This window comes from Macaca fascicularis, chromosome 3, assembly GCF_037993035.2.
Source record: "Macaca fascicularis isolate 582-1 chromosome 3, T2T-MFA8v1.1".
Classification (NCBI taxonomy): Eukaryota; Metazoa; Chordata; class Mammalia; order Primates; family Cercopithecidae; genus Macaca; species Macaca fascicularis.
The window spans coordinates 97,523,474-97,546,124 of NC_088377.1; the positions used below are offsets into that span (position 1 = coordinate 97,523,474).

Genomic DNA, 22,651 nt, shown 5'->3' on the forward strand with positions numbered 1-22,651 from the left:
GGAGTTTTGCTCTTATTGCTCAGGCTGGAGTGCAATGGTGCCATCTTGGCTCACTGCAACCTCCAACTCCTGGGTTCAAGCAATTCTCCTGCCTCAGCCTCCCGAGTAGCTGGGATTACAGGTGCCTGCCACCATGCCCAGCTAATTTTTGTATTTTTAGTAGAGATGGGGTTTCACCATGTTGGCCAGGCTGGTCTCGAACTCCTGACCTCAGATGATCCTCCCTCCTCTGCCTCCCAAAGTGCTGGGATTACAGGTGTGAGCCACCACAACTGGCAGTCTCTTTTATTTTTTTTCGTTGAGTACTTGTTTTACTTCTGTTCAGAATGGTTGCTGTTAAAAGTGTTACAAGTTTTGATATGTTATAAACGTATCACTTTCTCTTGAATACTTTTTATCTTATTTTTTTTATTCCTAAAAGTTTCTTCTCTTCACCTTTCTTTTTTTTTTTTTTTTTTTTTTTTTGAGACAGAGTCTCGCACTGTTGCCCAGGCTGGAGTGCAGTGGTGGCATCTCAGCTCACTGCAAGCTCCGCCTCCCGGGTTTACGCCATTCTCCTGCCTCAGCCTCTCGAGTAGCTGGGACTACAGACGCCCGCCACCTCGCCCGGCTACTTTTTGTATTTTTTTGGTAGAAATGGGGTTTCACCGTGTTAGCCAGGATGGTCTCGACCTCCTGACCTCGTGATCCGCCCGTCTCAGCCTCCAAAAGTGCTGGGATTACAGGCTTGAGCCACCACGCCCGGCTATCATCTCTTCACCTTTTATAGCTCTTAAGGCATTATTATTAATTTCCTCATATTCCTTCTACTTTAATTTTTATGTCTGAAATTATTGTTTTATTTCAAATTCTTTGATTTCTGTCAGCTCATTTCTCAGTTTTTCTAATTTTGATTTGTGTCATTCTTTCACATATTTTAGTATTTTTAAATGCCTTATTTTAAATGGCTCATTTTGAAATGTAAGTTTTGTTTAATTATTCAGTCTTTCATCCTTAAGTAACGGTGTTAGCCATAGGATTTTTCAGAGAAGCCCTTTATCAGGTTGAAGGAGTTCCCTTCTGTTCAGTTTGCTGAGTTTTTTCAAAAATGAATTTTGAAGATATGATATAATCATATAGTTTCTCTTTTCTGTTTTGTTAATGTGCTGCATTATATTGGTTGATTTGCAAATGTTATAGCATATTTGCATTCCTTGAACCGACCTCACTTTGGTCATGCTGTATTATTACTTTTTGTTGGATACAGCTTTCTAAAATTGTGTTTATGATTTTGCACCTAAGTTCATGACAATAATTGGTTCATAGTTTTCTATGATGTCTTTGTCTTTTTTGGTTACATGGCAATGCTGGCCTCATAAAATGAGTTAGGAAGTGTTCTCTCTTCTCCAGTTTTCTGAAGAATTTGTGTAAAATCATTATGATCTCGTCTCTAAATATTTGGTAGAATTTACCAGTGAAACCATTTAGAATTTTCTTTGTAGGAATGTTTTTAACTACAAGTTCCATTTCATTAATAAGATATAAGGCTATTCGTGTTACCCATTTCCTCTTGAGTGAACTTTGGTTGTATCTTTCAAGGAATTTTTAAATTTTATTTATGATGTCAAATTTATTGACAAAGGCATAATGTTTTCTTTCTTTTATGTATCTATAGTATCTGTAGTGATAGTTCCTCTTTCATTCCTGGTATTAGATGTTTGTGTTCTATTTTTTTTTCTCTGATCAGTCTGGTTAGAGGTATATCAATTTTATTAATTTTCTCAAGGAACCAGCTTTTGGTTTCATTGATTTGCTCTACTGTTTTTGTTTTCTGTTTCATTGATTTCTACTCAATCTTTATTACCTCATTTCTTCTGCTTACTTTGGGTTTTGCTCTCCTTTTCTAGTTTTTTTTTTTTTTAAGGTATAAATCTAGGTCATTGACTTGAGACCTTTCTTGTTTGTTTTTTTTTAAACACAGGTGTTTAGTGCTATAAACTTTTCTCCAAGCACTGCTTTATCAGCATCCCACATATTTTGATAAAGTGCATTTTTAAATTTGTTTCATGTTATTGTCACACATTTTACTGAAACATGTGATATAGAAATCTCAATGACTTTTTGTTTTTATTTAAACAGTAAATTACCTTATAAAAGTATTTAAAAATTTTAAAACGTTATATATTTACCCCGTAGTTACATTTTCAGTGCCTTTTACTTGTGTACAGCCAGATTGACCTACTGTATTCCTGCTGTCTGAAAGACCTCCTTTAACATTTCTTTTAGTGCAAATCACCTGGTCATGAAGTCTTTATTTTGCCTTCATTTTTGAAAGGTATGTTTCCTGGGCATAGAATTTCAGGTTAACAGCAATTTTCTTTAAGAATTTAAGAGATGCTGCTTGACTTGTCCTATTGTTTGCATTTTTTCCTTATGAAATCTGTTGACATCCCTGCGCTTTTGTCTGTAAATAATATGTTACTTCTCTAGCTGTTCCCAGCTAGAGATAAGATTTTGCGTTTAACACTGATTTTGAGCAGTTTGTTTATATAATGTGCCTTACTATAGCTTTCTTTATGTTTCTTGTATTTAGGATTCATTGAAATTCTTAGATCTTTAGGTTTACAATTTTTATCAAATTTGGAAAAATTTTGGCCATTATTTCTTCAAATATTTTTCTGCCTCCCCACCTCACTTTCATTTAGGGACTCTCATTACATGCATATTGGGCTGCTTGAAATTGTTCAGTGGTTCATGGAGACTTTGTTTATTTTTGTTCTTTATTTAATTTTGCATAGTTACTATTGCTGTGTCTTCAAGAGTTCATTAGTTGTTTTTCTGCAGTATCTAACCTGTTGTTAATCACATCCAGTGTATTTCTCATTTAAGTCATTGTAGTTTTCATATCTAAAAGTTCATTTGGGATCTTTGAAGTATTTTGTGTCTCTAGTTAAATGTTCTGTCTCTGTTACCACTTCTTCACCATGTGTAATACAGTTATAGTAACTGCCTCAGTGCCTCCACCTGTGAATTCTGTCTGTGTCAGTTTCAATTAATTTTTTCTTCTCCTCATATTGGGGTTGTGTTTTCTTGAGTGTTTGCATGCTTGGCAATGTTTACTTGGATGCCAGGCTTTGTGAATTTTACCTTGTTAGCTGCTGGGTATTTTCTTATTCCTAGAGATATTCTTGAGCTTTTTTCTATGATGCAGTTAAGCCACTTGAACATAGGCTGATCTTTCCGGGCCTTGCTTTTAAGATTTGTTAGCTGGAATTAAAGTACTGGTTAGTTTATGGTTAATATTGCTGCACTCGGAAGCAAACTCTTCCATGTAGACTACCTGATGTGCCCTTTGGCTGCACCATTTTATATTCCCACCAACAATGCATAAGCATTCCAATTTTTCTACATTTTTGCCCAGACTTGTTACTTCTGGTTTTGTTTTGGTTTGGTTTGTCTTATAATGGCCATCCTAACAGGTTTGAGGTGGTATCTCATTGTGGTTTTGATTTACATTTCCCTGATGATTAGTGATGTTGAACATCATTTTAAATACCTGTTGGACATTTGTATTGATTCTTTTGGGAAATGTTTATTCAAGTTCTTTGCTCATTTTTAATAGAAATATTTGTGTGTGATTTCTTTCTGCTATAGTCATCAGAGATACTGGCCTGTAGTTTTCTTGTAGTATGTTTTTCTGGATTGGTATCAGAGTAGTGCTGGCCTCATAAAATGTGTATAGAAGTGTTCTCTTCAGTTTTTTGGAAGAGCTTGAGAAGGATTGGTACGAATTCTTATTTAAATGTTTCATAGAATTCTTCAGTGAAGCCATCTGGTTTGAGGTTTTCCTTTGTTGAGAAAATTATTTATTTATTTATTTATTTATTTATTTAAATAATCTTCTTATAGGTCTGTTGAGTTTTTTTGTGTGTTTTCATAAGTTACTCTTGGTAGGTTGTATGTTTCTAGAAATTTATTTCTTATAAATTATCTAATTTGTTGGCATATCATTGTTCATAGTTGTCTCTATAATCTATTTTGCTTGGTATTTTAGTTTTTTAGGGTGAGAAAGTAAATGTGGTTCCTGTTATACAAACTTGGACAGAAGCAGAAGTTTCATTCTGATTGATTTTAGTTACTTTGGGTGAAACATTACCATGTTTCAATGAGGAAGAAATATATATATATAATTATACTCAGAAAATATTCCCCACTATTCCTTCCAGCCCATTCTCTCCACCTTACTTTTCACCTGTTACTGCCTATTCCCTGTAGGTAAGAAATCTCATTCGTTTTCTGGTTGACCCATTTAGTTGGGCTTTTTTGAGTACTAATAAATGTTACATGCATATTTTTTACATCTCCTCTTCTTATATTAAAGATAGTCTTTTGCACTTTTGTTTTTTCATTTAACAACCTATCCTGGATATCAGTTCATAGAGATTTTCCTAATTCTTTCTGGTGGTTTCCTAGTATTCTACTGTGGATTTACTGTCATTCAGTCACTCTTCTATGTCTGGGCATTTAGGGTGTTTCCTAAATTTTGCATTTACAAACAATGTTGCAATGAATAATCTGATACATTTATATTTTCCTATTGGAAGTTTAGTAATCCTAGCTCACTTTGGGAATTTCTACACCAGCTAAATGATACAAAATTTGAATCCAAATCTAAATAATATGCAAGTCCAAGAATTCAGTTTCTCATGAGAGCACTGTTTTCACCCCAAACCTGGGAATAAACAAATAACCTATCAACTTGTAGAGATGGTAGGTGAAGTATTCTTAGGCACTGTATGTCTTAGTCAGTTTGGGCTGTTAAAACAAAAGTACCACAGACAGGATGGCTTAAACAACAGGAATTTATTTCTCACAGCTCTGGAGGCTGAGCAGTTCAAAATCGAGGTGCCAGCTGATTTGGTTCTTGGTGAAAGCCCTTTTGGTGGTTTGCAGACAGAAGCCTTTTTGCTGTGTCCTCACACGGTAGAGAGAGACATCAACTCTCTAGTCTCTTGTAATACGGGCACCCTAATCCCATTTATGAGGGTTTCACCCTCATGACTCAATTACTTCCCAGAGACCCACCCTCCAAACACCATCACAAGGGGGATTAAAGATTCAGTCTGTGAATTTGAGGTGGACACAAATTCTCAGTCCATAGCACTGCAGGTATAGTTTTTGAAGACCCTACCTTTATGTGTTAGTCTCAATTCCAACTTCTTACCTTGCATAGACCGAAGTCCTCTTCTGCTGCCCTCCCCTTACAATACAAGCCTATAGTTGTAACCTTATTCTACAGGCCTTTATAAAGACTGCCAGGGGTGGTGGTTATCTGCTAATTAATATTGTATTTTTTAAAATTCACCTTTTTTCTAGCATCACAACTTCCTTCTCTTTCACATAAGTATACGTTTTTTAAACATGTTTAAATATTTTATTTGGCAGTTTGGAGAGGAAGGATTTTCATGTTAGTTTAGTTCACTAATGTTACTGGATAACTCACATACAGACTTGCATGGATGCTGTCATATGCTTATATACCATTTACCTTTGTAGAGGAATTATCCTGCAGAAAACGGCCAGGGTATCTACGTGAGGAAATAACTTGATTCAAGAGGCAGCTTTTTGACACACAAACGACTTAACTCTCACCTTAAGGAAAATTGCCATGTCCAAAATTTGAAAAATAAACAGTTAAGGAGGAAAATGGCTGGTGATAGCTGAGATGGAACAGGGTGGCTATGTAATTTTTGAAATGTACCGTTTATACAAAATGTAAATGTTAGTTGAATTTAATTGTTTCATTTTCCCTTATGTGCATTTTAGGCAATAATTCTAAAGAGAAATAAAATTAAAAAACTGGGAGTATCTGAACTCAACTTTTGGGTAAGATTCAATGTTTTTAATGCAGTTTATTTAAATTCTACTTTTTATTTCTATAAACTGAACACAGTTAATAATCTTTAAAATGCTAATGATTTATAGTTAACAAATAGCTACTGTCTTATAAATAGCTACTATCTAAGGTAGATAGATACATAAGGAAATAGTCCTTAGCAAGGACTAGAAATCATTTTCAAGAAGTTAGCACACGTATTTCACAACTCACTTCCAGGCCACTCTTCCTTTATGTTTCATCCTGCTATATCCATACAGCCTTGCTTTTTAAAATTGGTTTGTCTTGCATTTCTCTCTTTAGCTTCAATTAACCTTCCCTTCAAAATAACTCAAGTTTGTAGTTTCTTTCCAGCTTTCTCCTTTTCTTTCCTCTGCATCTATCCATCATCTATCTCTCTTTCCTTCTGCTTCCAACTTTAGACTCTATTACTTTTGTCCTTTTAACATTTTCCTTACAGTCTCCCAGCCCCTTCTAATTTGAGCTCAGCCACTACCTAATTTTTGTTTGGCTTCTTCCCAAATATGCAGATGGATGGCCCATATTATCTCCATGGTTTCCTAGTAAAGTAAGTTATTAGGCAGGTAGTGCAACTCCTAAATTCTCTTAATATGAGACAGACGATATTCTTTTTCTCTGGTCTGTGATGTACTTCTATTAAAATATAAACCCTGGGCCACACACAGTGGCTCACGCCTGTAGTCACAGCACTTTAGGAAGCCAATGCGGACAGAGAGCTTCAGCCCAGGAGTTTGAGACCAGCCTGGGCAACATGGCAAAATCCCGTCTCTACAAAAAATAGAAAAACTAGTTGGGCATGGTGGCATGAGCCTGTGATCCCAACTACTCAGGAGGCTGAGGTGGGAGGATTGCTTGAGCCCAGGAAGATTACAGTGAGCCATGATCACCCCACTGCCCTGGGTGACAGAAGAAATGAACTGTATGTTTACATGTTATATATTGAGAGGATAAATTTGGAAATGTTGCAAGTTGAGGAGGTAGGGAAAGTTTCTACCTATAATACAAGAGAACAAAATGAAAGGAGTTGCTATTTTCTCCTTGTTGGAGGCATTCTCCCATCCTTTATGGTGAAAATATAGAAAGATTTGTCCTCTAAGTTGTTGAATGAATGACATGATTTTTTTTGTCTTTTATTATTCTTTGTTGGTTCTACCAATTTGACTCTTTACCCAGGCCACTTGTCCTTAGGCCTGCAGGCTTTGTAGAAATTCACATATCGACATTACGCTTGTAATATATAATTCTTTCACTTCAGAAAAATTGAGCAATTTAGTAACTCAAAAGAAGGTCAGAATTTCAGTTGCAAACTATTGAAAAATGACAATAAATAGAAGAGTGTCCATAAACATCAAAAAAATTCTGCCAAGGCTGCACTCAAAGGAACATTTGCTGTCTTCATTTTCAACAACATTTTCAGGAGTAGACTGGAAAGAACATGAATTGACTAAGTTTTAAATTCAGGAATATCAAAGAAACAAAAAATCTAGGTAGGGAAAAGTTGAGATTTAACCAAATGTTCAGCTTTTTAAACCTCCCTAGGTATTATTTTCTGTTTTTAGCTCTGTATATCTTTGGCAAAGATAAGTATTTATTACACACAACCTGAACAAGGTATTTTTAGATCTAAGTGATTCACTTTAGAGTTTAACGTCAATAGAAGCAAATTAACTGTTTAATGGGAGACTCCAGTTTTTGGTGGCAAGGTAATTATTGAATTGAGCTCATGCTGAAATTTACAAAGGGGAACTTTGTGTGTGCCATGAGGCATGAGAATCATTACAAGAAGGGAAATGGAACCTCCAAGATAATCTAAAGCTCAGTACTCAGGCCAGATAAGGATAGTATGAGAAAGGATATTCTTACTCATGAACATAGATTCAAAATTTCACCTCGATTAAAAATATTTCATACACACAAAAGTGTAGAAGATTAGTAGCTCAAGAACAGCCATTTATATGATAAAGATAATCCATTTGTGATAAAACTGGCTTATTCTAGGAATCCAAAGATGTTTCTGGAAAATCCAAAAATGTAAGTTATCATACTAACAGATTAAAAGAGAAAAATGTCTTATGATCATCCCATTAGATGCAGAAAATAAAATTCATAAAATTGAACATCCATTTATAATGAAAACATGTAACACAATACAAATAACAGTTTTCTTAACTCAGTAAAATTCTTCAGCAGTCACTAATCTTACCAATAATAAGGTATTTAGAGTGTTCTATTTAAAATCAAGATAAAGATAAATATGCTTTTTCACATTTTATTAAAGTCCAAACTAGCCTAGTGTAATGCAAGAAAAGTAAATAATAGGAAAAGGAAAGGAACAGAAAGAAGGAAAATTTATTATAGTATCAATATTTACCTAGAAAGAATAAAATTATTGACAAATTATTAGGAATTAGAGGAATTCAATACCATGGTTAAATTTAAGTTTAATATTAAAAAATCAGTTGCATTTCTATTCTTTGGCAACAAACAGAAAATATATTTTTTAAAACTATGCCTTATGTATTAGGAAGAAAAATGCATAGGATCTGAATGAAACTAACAAAATACATATAGTATTTGTATGGAAATTTATTTTAAAAATTCTAAGACATAAATAGAAAAATAAAACACATTTATGTGTATGAAGGTTCATGTAATGCAGTTCTCCCCAGCTGATGTTCAGATTCAAAGCAATTTCAGCCAGATTGGCTTGCAGGTCACTGTTCACTAAATGATGCTGGAATAGCCTATATGAGAAAAACCGTATGTTATACACAAATATCAGTTCCAGGCCTAGCCATTTTGAATGTTCCTAAGCTGGATGTCTTTTTGACATGTCTTTATAAATTTATCATGCTCCAGGCTTTTCTTGATTTTCTTTGTGCTAGCCTTGGAATCAGCCATTTTTTCCAAGGAGCCCTGGTTCCTTTTAGAGGAGAATGGTATTTGGAAACCAAGACCTGAGTGGTATGTGCACTCATTACTACCAGTGTGTCCTTGTTTCTAGGCCCTTTCACTGCACATATGTGCACGTGTGTGTGTATGAAATCATGATTTCATAACTATAGCTCCAATCCCAGCCCAATGCTATAGAAAGGCAGCCTAGTTAGGTACCTCAGAACTCCCAGAAAAACACCACAGGCTGCCATCTCCTGAAACTCCATCCAGTGGCAGAAGACACTCAGAAAGAGGGTCCAGGGAAATGCTCTCCATCCTGTGGGTCTGGTGTCTACTGTTCCCTCCAGGGAGGCTGCCCATGCAGGTAGCAGCAGCAGGGATCTAATAGGTGCCCTGCTCGGACTAGGCAGCCCAGGAAAGAGCCCTCTGCCCTCTGCCCTCTGCCGACCCCCTACCCCACAATCCTGATGTCTGTACCTTCCACCTCATGGCAACAGGACTTGGGAAGTACATTCTTCCTGCGTCGGCAGTATTATTTGGGGCGGAGACAGAGTACCAGGGCACCAGATGAATCAAGCTGACCAGAATAGCACTAGCACTGCAAAGGCTCTGAACACTAAACGTCATTGTAACTATAGCACACAGAAGTAGGCCAGGACTTGCGTGATAAACCTAAAAACAAAGTGACTCTCTGCTGAAACAGAAATTTAAAATAGGATCCACAGTCTCTAACATAATATAAAAAGTGTACTGGACACAATAGAAAAACCACTTATCATAGCAAGAATGGAGAAAATAGCAAACTTGAATGAGAAAAGACAATCAACAGATGTCAACACTGAGATGAATAGGATGTGGGGATTATTTGACAAAGGTTTTAAAGCAGTCTCATAAAAACACTTCAGTGAGCAGTTTTAAATACTCTGGAAGGGAATGAAAAGGCTATAAAATCTCACTAAAGAATTGTGTGTGTTTTTTTTTAAAGAACAACTTGGTGATTATAGAACTGGAAAATACAATAACTGAAATTAAAATTCAGTAAATGGACTTGGTAGTGGAGTGAATTTTACAGAGGAAGCAATCAGTGCTCTTGAAGATAGAACAATAGAAATCTCCCAATGTAAATTGAGAGAAAATCACAGGAAAAAGGATAGAGCCTCCGGGACCTATGGTGTAGTAACGAAAGATCTAATATTTGTATCATCAAAATTCCAAAGGAATGGAAAAAGAGAGTGGGGCTGAATAGTATTTTTACAAGTAATCGCTAAAAACTCCCCAAATTTGGTGAAAGACACACCTGCAGAGTGAAGACACTGAGCGATTCCCAAGTAAGACAAACCCAGAGAAATCCATGCCAAGATACACTATAAGTTAACTTTTAAAACTAAAAGAAAAAAAATCTTGAAAGCAGGTATGGAGAAATGACACATCACCTACAGGGCAAAACTGACTTGAATTGTAGCAGACTTCTCATGTGAAACTAAGGAGGCCAGAAGGTTGTGGCAGAACATTTGTCAAGGTGAATTACATATCCAGTGGATGTTTCCTTTAGGAATGAAGGGGAAATAGACATTCTCCAATCAAGGAAAATTAAGATAATTTGTGGCTAGCAGAGAACCTTAAAGAATGGTTAATTGAAATTCTTTTGTCAGGTTTGTTGAAGATCAGATGGTTGTAGATACGTGGTTTTATTTGTGAGTTCTCTATTCTGTTACTTTGGTCTATGTGCCTGTTGTTGTACCAGGACCATGCTGTTTTGGTTACTGTAGCCTTGTAATATAGTTTGAAGTCTGGTAGCCTGAGGCCTCCAGCTTTGTTCTTTTTGCTTAGGATTGTCTTGGCTATATGAGCTCTTTTTTGATAGCGCGGAATCAACCCAAATTGCCCATGAATGACAGATTGGCTAAAGAAAATGTGGTACATATACACCATGGAATATTATGCAGTCATAAGAAGAAATGAGATCATGTCCTTGGCAGGGACATGGATGGAGCTGGAAGCCATTATCCTCAGCAAACTAATGCAGGAAAAGAAAACCAAACACTGCATGTTCTCACTTATAAGTGGGAGCTGAACAGTGAGAACACATGGACACAGGGAGGGGAACAACACACACTGGGGCTTGTCAGGGGAGGGTAGTGGGAGGGAGAGCATCAGGAAAAATAGCTAATGCATGCTGGGCTTAATACCTAGGTAATGGGTTGATAGGTGCAGCAAACCACCATGGCACATGTTTAGCTATGTAACAAACATGCACATCCTGCACATGTACCCCTGAAATTAAAACTTAAAAAGTTCTGAAAACAAAAAGGAAATGAAAGAAGGAATCCTAGACTATAGGGAAGAAATATAAAACAGAAAAATAGATACACAGAGGGGTAGATATAATAGACTATTCTTCTCATGAGTATTTCCTTTTTTTCACTTTATTTTGTTATTCTTTAGATTTTTAAGTCAAGGATTTAATTCATTTATTTTCACTCTTTCATTTTTATGGATAAAGCTTTTGAGGCCATGAATTTGCTCCTTATCCTTGCTTTAAATGTCTTCCTTAGTTTCCATATGGAAATGGTATTTGCCTGCCATGCTGCTGCCATCATTCTATTTTTCACCTTTCTGAATCTGTTTTTGTTTGTCTTCCCTGTGTCTTTGCTTTGTGAGATAATGTGAAAACCTTTGTTGTAAGTTTTAGTGTATTTGACTATATTTGCTTTGTTTCTGTATATGATTCTTTTTTAAACTTTTTGTATTTAGGAAAGTTACTATTTCCTCAATTATTGCATATTTGAAACTTTTTTATAACTTCTATACTTGAATGACAGATTGGCTAACTATAAAATCGTTGGTTCTCACTTTTTAAAGTTTCTTAAAAATGCGTCTACACCACTGCTTTGGTTTGTAAGTTTCGTTTAACAAGTCTGATGCTAGCCAAATTGTTCTGTCCCTTATAAATTATGTGACTTTTGTGCCTGGAGGTTCTGAGGAATTTTTCTTCATTTTTCATAGTTCTACTGAAAGATGTCTTGAGTTAGTTTACCATACCAGATTAATTTTTTCCAGTACCCCTGGATCCTTTCTAAATCCCGATTCATGTCTTCTTTTATTTCTGGAAAGTTTTCTTGGATTATAATTTAAACACTAGTTTTGATTCATTGCTGTGAGTTGTCTGTTTGTTTTTTTTTTCAGGCACTTCAGTTGTAAGTATGTGCCTTTCTTCCATTTCTGCCACTTTGTCTGATACTTCTCACTTCTTTCTCTGGTATCATTTTCATTCTTCATTGTTTTAGTGCCTTTACTTCAATTCCTTCATTAACTTATTTGAATTTCTTTTCTTTTAATCATCTTGTGATTTCGTTTTTATTTTTGATCATGTTCTTCTTTTCTTCCATTCCCTTTCTATGTCTAATAAACTCTTTCTTTCTTTCTGATTTTTTCCCCATTTCTGTTCTTGGTTTTTGAATTTCTTGTTTAAATTGCTTTTTTAATATTTCTGAATGCTCGTTTGAGGATATTTAATTCAACTTTTAATTCTGCGTAATTTTCTTCTGCTTTGTGAGATTTTATCTTTCAGTGGTGTGGATTTCATTAGCTGAAATATTTGACTTTCATGTTTGTTATCTTCTTAAAGAAGCTCTGGATATTTATATAGGCATTTTTTCATCTAATAATTATTTTGTGTTTTCTAGTCCAAGTGCAAACCTCTTCTGAAAATGTAGCATAGTGTGATGTTTTTCAACGAATAACTTTTTTTTTTTGTGCGTGATGGCAGTAGTGATGGATAGTCTTTTGGTTTGGGTTCTCATTTTTCCTGCTGGATACTTTTTCCTTCTTGCACTCCCCTTTTTATTCTCCTTTCTTTCCAGAAATGATGGCTTTCTGACATCGGTGTTTTTGTCCCTACTCACTCTTAGGCCCTGCTCTGTACTCCCATTTACCAATTTCCCAGGGCTCTTTTTACACATAGGGTGGACTTTTCTCTTTCTTGGGTTATTTTAGTTCCAATTTTGACCCCTGTCTTTCCTTTTCTTCTTTATCCTTTTGTGGGTCTCCCCTCATTCCCTGCAAAGGCTTAGGTCAGGGACTTGAGGTATAACTCTATATATTCGTTGCTTCCTTTTCGATTCATAGGTAATTTGAAGTTTGTGCTGTTACCTTTTTTCCATATATGTGGTTGTGCTGTTCTACTTGGTTGATATATGCAAAGATTTGAATTTAGGCTGCTGTAACTTTCCCCAGGCTAACCAGAAGTGCACAATTGTTCCCTTTTTAATCAAGGCTAGTCAAAAAATAAACAACAACAACAACAAAATAGAAGCCTCATGGCCAGTTCTAGTTCATATCCTTCTCTCTTAAAGGAAAGCTTAAGTTTTCACATTTCACACTGTTATTTCTTGAAGATGGGCTCATATATTTCCACAGGAGTGGTAGAAGAACTTTTAAGGTAGTGTTTTGAAAAATGGATTTTCAGCTGAGAAATAATATTTGGAAACAAACACATAAACACCCCCTTTTCTTAACAGAAATCAAAAAGAAGTAAGCTTTTAAAACTTCCTTTAGATTAGGATATGTATAAGCAGCCACTTTTTCGACGCACACAGGGTTTTCTCTTTGTTCAAATCCCCCCTCCCTCTGTCTCTGTATGGGGAGCTGTTTTCTTCTTCCTTCTTTCTTTCTTGCCTATTAACCTTTTCACTCCTTAAGACAAAAAAAAAAAAAAAAAAAAAAAAAAAAAAAAAAAAAAATTAGGACATGTAGAATTCTAGTGTTGCTATATATTTCATACCAGTGTCATCAGTTTTAATTCTTTGCTTTTAAACAAGATTTTCTAAAGGAAATTTTTTTTTAACCTCACCATTTATATCTCACATAATTAAAATTTTTCTATGTCATTTATAGATATAATTGAATACTTTAACTGGGTGATTTGTAGTTTTAAATACTGGACTTCTCTTTTATTTTCTAGCTAATTCAAGGTAGTGCCTGGTGGTGTGGAACAATCATTTTGAAATTTCTGACATCTAAAATCTTAGGTGTTTCAGACCACGTAAGTACTTTTTAGTTAAAACATAAAAGTTCTTATAAATATGTAGCTGAATGAAAACTTTGAAGCCATCTATTCTTATCTCTTCATTTTACAGAGATTAAGTGTCTTCTTTAAGGTCTCTAGACGAGTTATTGGCAGAGTCAATAAGTCAATAACTGCAAGTCAAAAGTTCAGTGATCTTTGCAACCCACTAAAAAGAAAGAATATTCATCAATGCTGACTTGGCCTTTTAGGAAAAAAAACACTAATAGTTTGTTAAGTAGTTATTTGTTTATATTTCAGTTAAAATAGAAATAATTAGTTGTTTACATCGTAAGTTATCCATTTATGATGTTATTGCAGATGTTAACATATGGGAGGCTGTCCTCAGCTTTGAAAATACAGAACTCTTAAAATCTCAGTGTTGTTTTATGTATTTATAACTATGGACTAAAATCAATTTATGATTTGATGTTTTAAGGCCTTTCTTGTTATATAAAAAGAGAATGTTAAAAATTTTTGATCTTTTCATTTTCTAGGAAATACATGCAGAACATTTCTCTCTCATGTGGTATTTTGTTTGTTAATGTCTTAAAGAGTAGCCCTTTTCAAGGCCTAAGTCCCTGCTTAACTAACTGGTTTAGGTAATAGAAAACAATGCATGAATCTACTTTTTATTTCTAGCACTTTCTGTTTAGAAATAAGCATACATGAGTATATCATACAATAATCAATTTTGAAATTTACTTCATTTAATGCTATCCAATTAGGGCCCTGTTTGATGCTGAAATTATGTAGTTTGACAAGGGGTTATAGTATTACTTCTCTAAAAGGTCAAATGCTATCTCTATATAACATGCAACATGTTTATATTACATAAAATTTCTAAATGTAAGCATTTGCCATTTATTGCTAGCTTTGCATGGTGGTTTATTAGTTTATTTGTTGCTGCTGTTCTCTGGTATGTCTGATATATTTCCCCATTCTCCTTTCCTTTTTATTGTTTTTAACTTTATTATATATGTCTTATGATAAACTTTATTTAGACCTTCTAAGTTACTTATTTATCTGTTAAGTTTGTTCATGATTATGTTTCTTGCCTTACTTCACACTTACTTCACATTGACCCCCAGCTCTTTACAAATCTTTTTTTTTTTGAAACACAGTCTCACTCTGTCACCCAGGCTGGAGTGCAGTGGCCAATCTCGGGTCACTGCAACCTCCACCTCCCAGGTTCAAGCAATTCTTGTGCCTCAGCTTCCTGAATAGCTGAGATTATAGGCACGTGCCACCATGCCCGGCTAATTTTTGTATTATTGGTAGAGATGGGGTTCCAGCATGTTGGCCAGCCTGGTCTCAAACTCCTGACCTCAAGTGATCCGCCTGCCTTGGCCTCCCAAAGTGCTGGGATTACAGGTGTGAACCACCATCCCTGCCCTACAAATTAAAAACAAACAAAAAAAATACAAACATGCTTCCTTGGTAGTCCTGAGTGACTTCCTTTATGTGACAGTTATGAGGAAGACCTGAAATTATAGTGGTTTGGTTAAATTACTGTTAGTCAGCAGGCCTACTCTAAATTAGAAAAATGAAGTGCAACTCTAAATTATCCTTGAGTACTGGTAGATTAGGAAAAATAATTGAATGAAAACCACTCATAATCATCAAACTTGTTATAAAATAATTCCTATCCCTATAAAATAATTTGAATTAAGAGTTTGCTTGCCAAATATTTTCCTTTTTCTGGCCTTCTGAGGATGCTGTGGAAAAATAATTGTCTCACCAAGAGCAGGTTGTAAATAATCAGTGGAAAAATAGAAGTTCTGCATTGGGTTTGGTTGTTGGTATCTATTTTTAGCCTTAGAGATCAAATAGCTAAGTCAAAGATCAAAGTGGTATGTATACTTGTGGTAATTCTTATGAGGATCAGGTCTCATATTCAATGGTTTAAATATATGTCTGTAAAACATCAAGAAGTACCAAATATTGTAATCAGTCTGTGAGGCTTTGTGAAAATGACAGTGCACAGAAAGCTTATGACCTACAATGTATGTTGAAAGAGGTTAAGTAAAATACTTTTTCATCGTAAATTGTCTTATTATAAAGGGTAATTAACTCCATGGTGGTTTCTTCTCAGCAGATATTGATTTTAACTCACTCTTTATCATCTCTTTATTTTTTTCTGACTTCTTTCTACTTTTCATTTTTCATGATATTTCTCTTTATTTTCAGTTAGCTTGAGAAGTCAGCACATCGTATATTTGGTTCACTGTAGTTTTTTGTTTTCTTAGAGGGATGTCTAAATATATTAGATTTATCTGGTCTATAAGTTTTGTTATTCTTACATCAATAAAGTATTACTGGCTATAGGCTATACTCATTTGTATAATTTTAATTCATTTTACTTTATTTTCTCCCAGATTCACCTGAGTGATCTTATAGCAGCCAGAATCTTAAGGTATACAGATTTTGATACTTTAATATACACCTGTGCTCCTGAATTTGACTTCATGGAAAAAGCGGTATGAATGTTTCTTTTCTCCTTCTCTACTAATAGGAGTTTTTGCTCTAGTTTTTTTTTTTTTTTATCTGAAACTCAAAATTTTTACTCAGAAAGTCAACTTATTTTATATTTTTTTACTGTAACTTTGCTAATCCACCTTCCTCACTTGTATTTTTGTCTGTAAAATAAAAAAAAGATAGCCTTTATCTTATAGAGTTATTGATGATGGTTAAATGAGATAATCTGAGAGCGTGTTTAACATACAATATGACCCATAATAATTACTATTATTACAAATCAATTTTAATAATCTAGGCCAATAAGAAATATGGGACCATTCAGGAAAAAGTCTCAATTCTTGTTTCTAAGAAATTCAGTTTTATTACAGTTAACACCCCAAATATTATAACATTTTTAACAAAGTGTTACCAAGAAAGGTATGCTACTGATGAGTTTTAATAACATATAAAAATTCATTTTAAGTATATGCAAAGTATTATTCTTTTTAAAAAGTTCATGCCATAAAGCTTTAGAATATAGGCTGGACGTGGTGGTTCATCCCTATAATCCCAGCACTTTGGGAGGCCGAGGCGGTGGATCACTTGAGGTCAGGAGTTTGAGACCAGCCTGGCCAATATGGTGGTAACCCCATCTCTACTAAAAATATGAAAATTAGCCAGGCATGTTGGTGCATGCCTGTAGTCCCAGCCTGAGTAGGAGGCTGAGACAGGAGAATTGCTTGAACCCTGGAGGCAGAGATTGCAGTGAGCTGAGATCGTGCCAATGCACTCTAGCCTGGGCAACAGAGTGAGACTTTGTATCAAAAAAAGAAAAGAAAAGAAAAAAAATTGGCCTCTTTGTAGAATCATGGAACACAAGATCAGGAAGGGCTCCTAGAGGCCATGCCATATAGTTCTTTCATTTGCAGATAAAGAAAAACTTAAAAGATTTGCTTAAAGCACACACAAGCTAAGATCAGGACATGGATTCTAATCGATTCTAGAACTCTCAATCCAGGGCTCTTTCCTCTATATGTAGCTTAATTGTTTTCAAAGAATGTAACAAAGTTGCTACTGAATTGATTATTCCTTGTGTAATCATTATGAATTATGATTTAGTGGTATATAATAAAATTTTACATTCTTCTCTTATCCATCCAATCAGTCATCCATTCATTCAGAAACTACTATTGACCACTAGTTATCCGTGAGGCAGTTTGCTATAGCACGACAAAGAGGAAAAGGAACTGGTTTCTTGCTTTTAAGAAATGAATAATTTAGTTACGTGGTAAATTACTCCTTATCACAATAACAGGTCATCAGAATTAGTTAGCCAATGTTATTTCTGTATTTATTCATAGTTTTAGTAATTAACTTTGGTTAGCTTTCTTTCTTGTTAGCTCTAGTTTCACTAATGAAAATAATGGAGCTATGTAGTACGGAAAATTACAATGTAGGACCCAGGGATTGGTAAACAAACATTTTAAAACTTAGTATTATGTAAATTAAAAAAGAAAAGAAAAAATAGATACAGCAATTCTATTTTTATTAAAATAGTACATTTTTCATTAAATTTTTGGAATACTTTTTATAACTATTTTTATAATTTTAATTATTTTATTAATGCATGGAAGAGGATAAATATATATTCTGCTGGTGACAAAGAAATTTTACCTTTTACTTTTAAGAAATGTTATCATGGCACTTAGTTTGACTTAGATGTTTACTAATTTAATGTAAAATTCGTAAGTAACTATTTTGAATAATTTGGTATATTTCAGACTCCGCTGAGATACACAAAGACATTATTGCTTCCAGTTGTTATGGTGATTACATGTTTAATCTTTAAAAAGGTATTTTTAAACCAATTATTATTTGTTTTTGGCATCAATATAAGGACTATAATAATGCAAATTGCTCAGAATTCCACGTTATTTTTAGGATGAATTCTTTCTCTCAAAGTTTGTTTTTTATTTAGATATTTCATTATTGATCTTTTTTTTTTTTTTTGAGATGGAGTCTGGCTCTGTCGCCCGGGCTGGAGTGCAGTGGCCGGACCTCAGCTCACTGCAAGCTCCGCCCCCCGGGTTTACGCCATTCTCCTGCCTCAGCCTCCCGAGTAGCTGGGACTACAGGCGCCCGCCGCCTCGCCCGGCTAGTTTTTTGCACTTTTTTAGTAGAGACGGGGTTTCACCGTGTTCGCCAGGATGGTCTCGATCTCCTGACCTAGTGATCCGCCCGTCTCGGCCTCCCAAAGTGCTGGGATTACAGGCTTGAGCCACCGCGCCCGGCCTTCATTATTGATCTTTTTATAAAAAGCCATGATAAAAGGTATTCTTATTTTTTCTTTCAAAAGATACATACCAGTCACCAGCTGTGTATCAAGGACTACATTAATATTGTAGGTACACCCAGACAAATAAAACGTGGCCACTCCTGTCTTGGAACTTACAGTCCTGGATTACTGGGGGTGGGGGTGCAGACATGAAGCAAATAATCATACAAATGTCTAAAGAATTAAAATTTTTATAGGTACTATGAAAGAAAAGTCCAGTGACAACAACATTAATGTCTTTCAAATACAAAGCACGGTGAAGTCTTGATCTATTTTGAGTGGGCCTGCGTAGAAGAAATTTGTATAGCTAATTAAAAAATGTTTTTCTATATGTTCACTGTTTCCATGACAGAAGAAAATAATATCTCAATAAAAGAAATAATCTTTAAAATACCAGTGGCAGGTTTTCTTGGTCTGGGTAGAGTTTATCTAAAAGCATGGTTAAAGACAGTGGGGTTTTATTTATTTATTTATTTTTTTAGCAGTCTTGAGCCATCTTTATTTATATTATTTACAAGCTATCTTGTCTTAAGCCAGTATGTATTTATTTTATACTTTTAAGCAGATAACAATAATGCAATTTCCCTACCACTATACCAGTTGTATTCTTGTTGAAAGGAGTTTTCTGTATTTAAAGTCAAATTGCATATCTTCCCTATGTAGTTTTAGTTGCCACACTTCTCACTCCTTTATTTACACATAGATGTGAATAATTTAAGAGTGAGAAAGGTATCTCCCTCAACATCTCTGTTGTTTTACCCTTGATCCAGTTCCCTGGGGACCATGTGGAAAGTCAGGATAAAGGAAACAAGGAGGAATGAGTAAAATGTGAGCAGGTTTACTGCCCTGCATCCTTTCAGCCCATGCTGGCTTAGAATGAAGATTTTCTCTACTGGCCTGTTTCTTTTCCATCAAGGCAAAATGTCAAGTTATTCTTACAAGGCTCCACTTAGAGAGGCCAATGCACGAATTAACTATTCAGCAGAGAGTCAGCCAATGTGAGAGAAACTGATAGCTAGATCCGCAACTGCTATATTTAAAAAAATTAAGATCCAAGACTTATAAATACATTACTAGTCTCCAGACACACCACATCCTGAACTATGCATGTGCACTAGCAGGGGCATGTGCGTATACACACACATACACACATCCCTGCAGCCACCCAAGTTTCATACACACACACGCACACGCACACGTACACATACATCCCTGCAGCTGCCCAAGTTTCATACACACACATACACGCACAAACATCCCTGCAGCTAGCCAAGTTTCATATACACATACACAAATGTGCACACAAACACTCATCCTTGCAGCAAGCCAAGTTTCATACACACATACACACGTACACACACACGCACACTAATCCCTGTAGCTGGCCAAGTTTCATACACACACACACACACACACACACACACACACACACACACACACACACACACACACATACTCTGTCTCTCTCTCTCTCATCGCTGCAGCTAGCCAAGTTTCACTCCTTCCTTTCTGCTTTCTTATAAACTCCTCAGTCTTTATTTGTCCTATTGTGGCTTATTTTTCACCCCAAGGATACTTCTGATGGTCATTTAGTTTTCAATCATGTGAAGTCACTTCTCGGAAGGAGAAAAGGAAGGTGTGTGTAGTATGACCATCCCATTCCTGAGGACTCCCTTAAACATCAAAAAATACTTCTTTCCTTGGCGGAGTGTTTACATTAATGAATCAGAGCATTTTAAATATTGCAGTATTCCTTAGAAAAGTTTCATTGATTTGATTCTATTCACAGACTATTCGTGATATTTCGTGTGTTTTAGCTACAAACACTTATCTAAGGTAAATATATCATCATTGTTTTTAAAATATACTGTATCCAGTTATTAAATAACTTACTGTAACATTAATTTTTCAAATGAATATGCATTAAAATTTAGCATTATGATTAAGAAAGGAGATATGAATCAAACGTAAATGTTTTCTTTAAAATATTATTCTTATGGATTTCTTTTTTTTTTTTTTTGAGACGGAGTCTCACTCTGTGGCCCAGGCTGGAGTGCAGTGGCGCGATTTCGGCTCACTGCAAGCTCCGCCTCCCGGGTTCATGCCATTCTCCTGCCTCAGCCTCCTGAGTAGCTGGGACTACAGGCACCCGCCACCACGCCTGGCTAATTTTTTTTGTGTGTATTTTAGTAGAGACGGGGTTTCACCGTGTTAACCAGGATGATCTGGATCTCCTGACTGTCTCGGCCTCCCAAAGTGCTGGGATTACAGGCGTGAGCCACTGTGCCCAGCCTCTTACAGATTTCTTATATGTATTTGGACTTGTTTTGGAGATATTTATATTTGTGAACTAACTCAAAGTTTAAATTGATAAATTATAATATATCATTAGAATTTAAAGTCAGTAAGCTAAAGATTTATTTTTGGAATTCCTCTCTCGCTCTGTCTCTCCCTCCCTCCCTCCCTTCCTGCCTGCCTTCCTTCTCTCTGTCTTGCCTTGCCTTTTCTTTCCCTTTCCCTTTCCTTTCCTTTCTTCTTTTCTTTCTTTTGACAGAGTCTTGCTCTGTCACCCAAGCTTGAGTGCAGTGGCATGATCTCTGCTCACTGCAGCCTGGACATCCTGGGCTCAAGCGATCATCTCATCTCAGCTCTGCCAAGCAGCTGGGACTACAGGTGTGCATCACCATGCCCAGCTAATTTTTGTATTTTTTTGTAAAGGGGGGTTTCACCATATTGGTCAGGCTTTTCTTTCTTTTTTAACTTTCAGAGGGGGTGTAATTGTGTTCCCGAATATTTATGAATTTTCTTCTAAACTTATTGTTAAAACTATTTATTGTAGAACATTTTTGGATGGTTTTAGTAATGTCACTAGCATAAGCAGATGCCAGCAAAATGTATTGTATCAGTCACACATAAGTAAATTGCTACAGGACTCAAGAAGTAAATTGTGAAGAAAATTTCCTTCTGAGGGAAATATCTCAAATGACATGTTTTTTAATGTTCAACTTTTATTTTAGATACAGGGGGCACATGTACAGGCTTGTTACATGGGTATATTGTACCCAGGTAGTGAACATAGTAGTAGTTTTCAAGTTACATTTTATATTTGTAAGTAGAATATTTGATTTTATTTTGTGACTTCTACTTTATAGAATCGTTTTAGATTTATAGAAAAATTGTGAAGACAGTAGAAAGAATTTCCCTGAACCCCATCCTCCATGCTTGTATTTTTAATAAACCAGCTGTGTATGGTTGTCAGAAGAGCTAATTAAGCTGTTAGGTGCATCTGTTGAAATTGTTTCCAAAATAAAGGGGATAATAGACCCATTCTCTATTGTTCTGGACAGATGTTGTTCTGGACAGATAGTGTTCTGGACAGGGAAATGTGTCTTGGCATTCTAAAAAAGAATGAATGGCAAACCCTGGACACTATTCCCATAAGGAGTGCATGAAGGGACTTGGGATATTTAATTGGATAATAGAAGATTGAAGGGTATGTGGCAACTGTCTTCATATATTGCAGAGGGTGTAATGTGGAAGCATCAGACTCACAGGGGCCAGTGGATGGAAGATAATTACTCAGAATATGGAAGTCTTATGTACTGATTACATATTTGAAAGTGACAGGCCTGTTGTGTATGGGCAGAGGGTTCTGGGTTAAATCCCAAAAATAATAATAGCAGGGGCTAGTAGTAATACATTCTGAAAAACCAGTGTATCAAAAAGAGAGGGAATACTCCCTTCTCTTAGATCTGCTCCTCCAGGTGCTGACTGTAAGTAGCTTTGTATGTTTTATTTTAGAAAACACATATAGAAACACAGTATTTTTAAAAAATAGAATTGTAGTATTCTTATCTGCAGCTTGTTACTTGTATTTAATAGTGTGTCTTGGGCCTCTGCCTTGATCTTCATTATACTTTATAATGGTCTTAGGATTTTATTGTTGACCATCATGTGTGACTGCCATGTGGTTAGCCTTTCCCATATCAATGAAAGTTTA

The 22,651-nt window shown here is 35.5% G+C and overlaps 1 protein-coding gene across 2 annotated transcripts in view; it reads left to right on the plus strand.

The window, feature by feature from the left end:
- The window catches only part of LOC123572348 (probable C-mannosyltransferase DPY19L2), a 103,733-nt gene that overhangs the window by 46,965 nt on the left and 34,117 nt on the right, over positions 1–22,651 (plus strand). For both annotated transcript variants that reach the window (XR_010585710.1, XM_065542150.2), the window contains exons 12-16: positions 5,806–5,865; positions 13,755–13,835; positions 16,235–16,336; positions 18,098–18,169; positions 20,441–20,487. Coding sequence is in view for 1 of the 2 variants with exons in the window: in XM_065542150.2 (XP_065398222.1) it covers positions 5,806–5,865; positions 13,755–13,835; positions 16,235–16,336; positions 18,098–18,169; positions 20,441–20,487 (362 nt within the window). In the remaining variant the exon portion in view is untranslated. The remainder of the gene's footprint in view (positions 1–5,805; positions 5,866–13,754; positions 13,836–16,234; positions 16,337–18,097; positions 18,170–20,440; positions 20,488–22,651) is intronic.